Source organism: Penaeus chinensis, chromosome 1 (assembly GCF_019202785.1).
Source record: "Penaeus chinensis breed Huanghai No. 1 chromosome 1, ASM1920278v2, whole genome shotgun sequence".
NCBI classification, from domain to species: Eukaryota; Metazoa; Arthropoda; class Malacostraca; order Decapoda; family Penaeidae; genus Penaeus; species Penaeus chinensis.
Window position 1 is genome coordinate 37040552 of NC_061819.1, and position 2500 is coordinate 37043051.

At 40.1% G+C, this 2500-nt stretch overlaps 1 protein-coding gene across 1 annotated transcript in view; it reads left to right on the plus strand.

Moving 5' to 3' along the window:
- The window catches only part of LOC125040511 (suppressor of lurcher protein 1-like), a 54411-nt gene that overhangs the window by 29643 nt on the left and 22268 nt on the right, over window positions 1-2500 (plus strand). The window contains exons 3-5 of the mRNA XM_047635112.1: window positions 702-912; window positions 1303-1490; window positions 2051-2155. Coding sequence (XP_047491068.1) covers window positions 702-912; window positions 1303-1490; window positions 2051-2155 — 504 coding nt within the window. The remainder of the gene's footprint in view (window positions 1-701; window positions 913-1302; window positions 1491-2050; window positions 2156-2500) is intronic.

The window sequence follows — 2500 nt, forward strand, 5'->3', positions numbered from 1 at the left end:
TCATTCGATTATTTTCAATTGATTTTAATGTTATTAACCTAATATTGTTCTCTCGTATTTTTTCTCATTAATAACGTAAATAACAACCACAATAGATAGTCATTCAGCCAATAAGTGACAGATTAAATTTTGATAACACATGTAATATCATGGTGTATATAGTAACAATATTACAACAAAATTCAAGTAACACTCGTAACAACATCGGGTATGTAGTAACGACATTTATCTTATAACAGCGTAATTCAAACAACACCATGGGGTATGTTATAACAACACATACTTTACGACAGTTCAATTCTAGTCCTAATAGCATAATTCTTTCAGTGATCAAATGCCTACTTATTTAACTTTTCATTTAAATATAACTTCATCTATATGTGTAGTATGTGACTATATGTATTTTTGAAATTGGAGAATTAAGGAAAACGGAAATAATAATACCGGAAAACAGGTATAGAATATAGTAGTAGTAGTAGTAGTAGCAGTAGTAGTAGTAGTAGTAGTCGTAGTAGTAGTAGTAGTAGTAGTAGTAGCAGTAGCATCATTTGTAGCAGTAGTAGCAATTTAACGTTATTTATGATAAAGATGAGGATAATCAAAATAACAGAGATAAAAAAAAAAAAACAACGATAAACCCAAAAAATACAATAAACTCCTAGCTGGCAACCCCCCAACCCTTCCACTTTCTCTGCCAACAGTAATCAGCTGCAACGAAGTGATAGAGGCTCGGCGTGGCGAGGGTGGCAAGTGGACAGGCTTGAACGGCACTATTGTCAGCCCCAATTTCCCACAGCAATACCCTGAAAGACTTCAGTGCCGCGTCGATTTCAAAGCACCGCCATTTTACCGTGTCCGAATCCTCTTCACCGACTTCCTGCTGCATCACCCTCTCAATGTGTCAAATCGCAAGTATGTTAAAGCTTCAGTGTTTCTCATCCACGGAAAAACCCTTTTCCTTCGTAATAAAAAATAAGACATGTCCTCATTTTCTATCCATTTGTAAAATTCCCTTTCTCCCAACCCACAATACAAAATTTCCCACGACGATATTATTCACATTTTCTTTAACAACAGCATTGACAAAATACCATTTTGTTTAACAGCAACGTTGGCAAAATCATCTTCTTTAACAACATTGGCAAAATCCCTTTTTCTGTAACAACAACTTTAGCAAAATCCCATTTTCTTTAACAACATTGGCAAAATCCCATTTTCTCTAACATCAACATCAGCAAAATCCCATTTTCTCTCACCTCAAATAACCGTAATTCCCGTTTTCTATCCCTCTTTCTCCTGAAGCTGCGATGTGGTAGACTCCCTCAGTCTGTTCGAAGGTACGCAGAAGGGTAGTCGTCTTGCCGTCTTCTGCGGCCCGGGCGTCCCAAGACCTGTCATGTCTTCTGGGTCTTACTTGAGCCTCAAATTCCGGAGTTACACCTCGGGCCCGCATGTCAAGGGCTACAAGGCGTATTTTGTCTTCGTTAATGGTGGGTGTTGTTAATAGGGGTTAAATTAGTTTTCTTAGAGGGATGTATGAGAGAATCTTGTGTAAAATACGTATGTAGAAAAGAGCATACGGACGGACATGTGTCCACAATGTGTGTGCGTGTGTGCCGTATATATGTGTGCGTGTGCGTGTGCTGTGTGTGTATATATATATATATGTGTGTGTGTGTGTGTGTGTGTGTGTGTGTGTGTGTGTGTGTGTGTGTGTGTATGTACTGTATGTGTCTGTGTATATATATACATATATATATATGTGTGTGTGTGTGTGTGTGTGTGTGTGTGTGTACTGTGTGTGTGTGTGTGTGTGTGTGTGTGTGTATATATATATATGTGTGTGTGTGTGTGTGTGTGTGTGTGTGTGTGTGTGTGTGTGTGTGTGCCGTATATATGTGTGCGTGTGCGTGTACTGTATGTGTATATATGTGTGTGTGTGTGTGTGTGTGTACATATGTATGTATGAATATATGTAATCACTTACAGATTCAGAGATGTAAATGAATCATGAATGTACGCCCGCTCATCGGCATCTTTTCCTTCCCAGATTTCGGGCTGGAAACAGGTCGCCAAGTCGCCCCTAATCGTTGCCTTTTCGAATTCAATTCCACGGAGACTTCTTCGGGGGAATTTTACTCGCCTAACCCTGGAGGTGAGACCCGCTGGCTTTCTCTGCCTGTCTGTCTGTCTGTCTGGCTGTTTGTCTATCTGTCTCTCTCTCACTCTCTCTCTCTCTCTCTCTCTCTCTCTCTCTATCTATCTATCTATCTATCTATCTATCTATCTATCTATCTATCTATCTCTATCTCTATCTCTCTCTCTCTCTCTCTCTCTAGCTCTAGCTGTCGCTCTCGCTCTCGCCCTCGCCCTTTCTCTCTCTCTCTCTCTCTCTCTCTCTCTCTCTCTCTCTCTCTCTCTCTCTCTCTCTCTCTCTCTCTCTCTCTCTCTCTCTCTCTGTCTGTCTGTCTGTCTGTCTGTCTGTCTATCTCTCTATCTA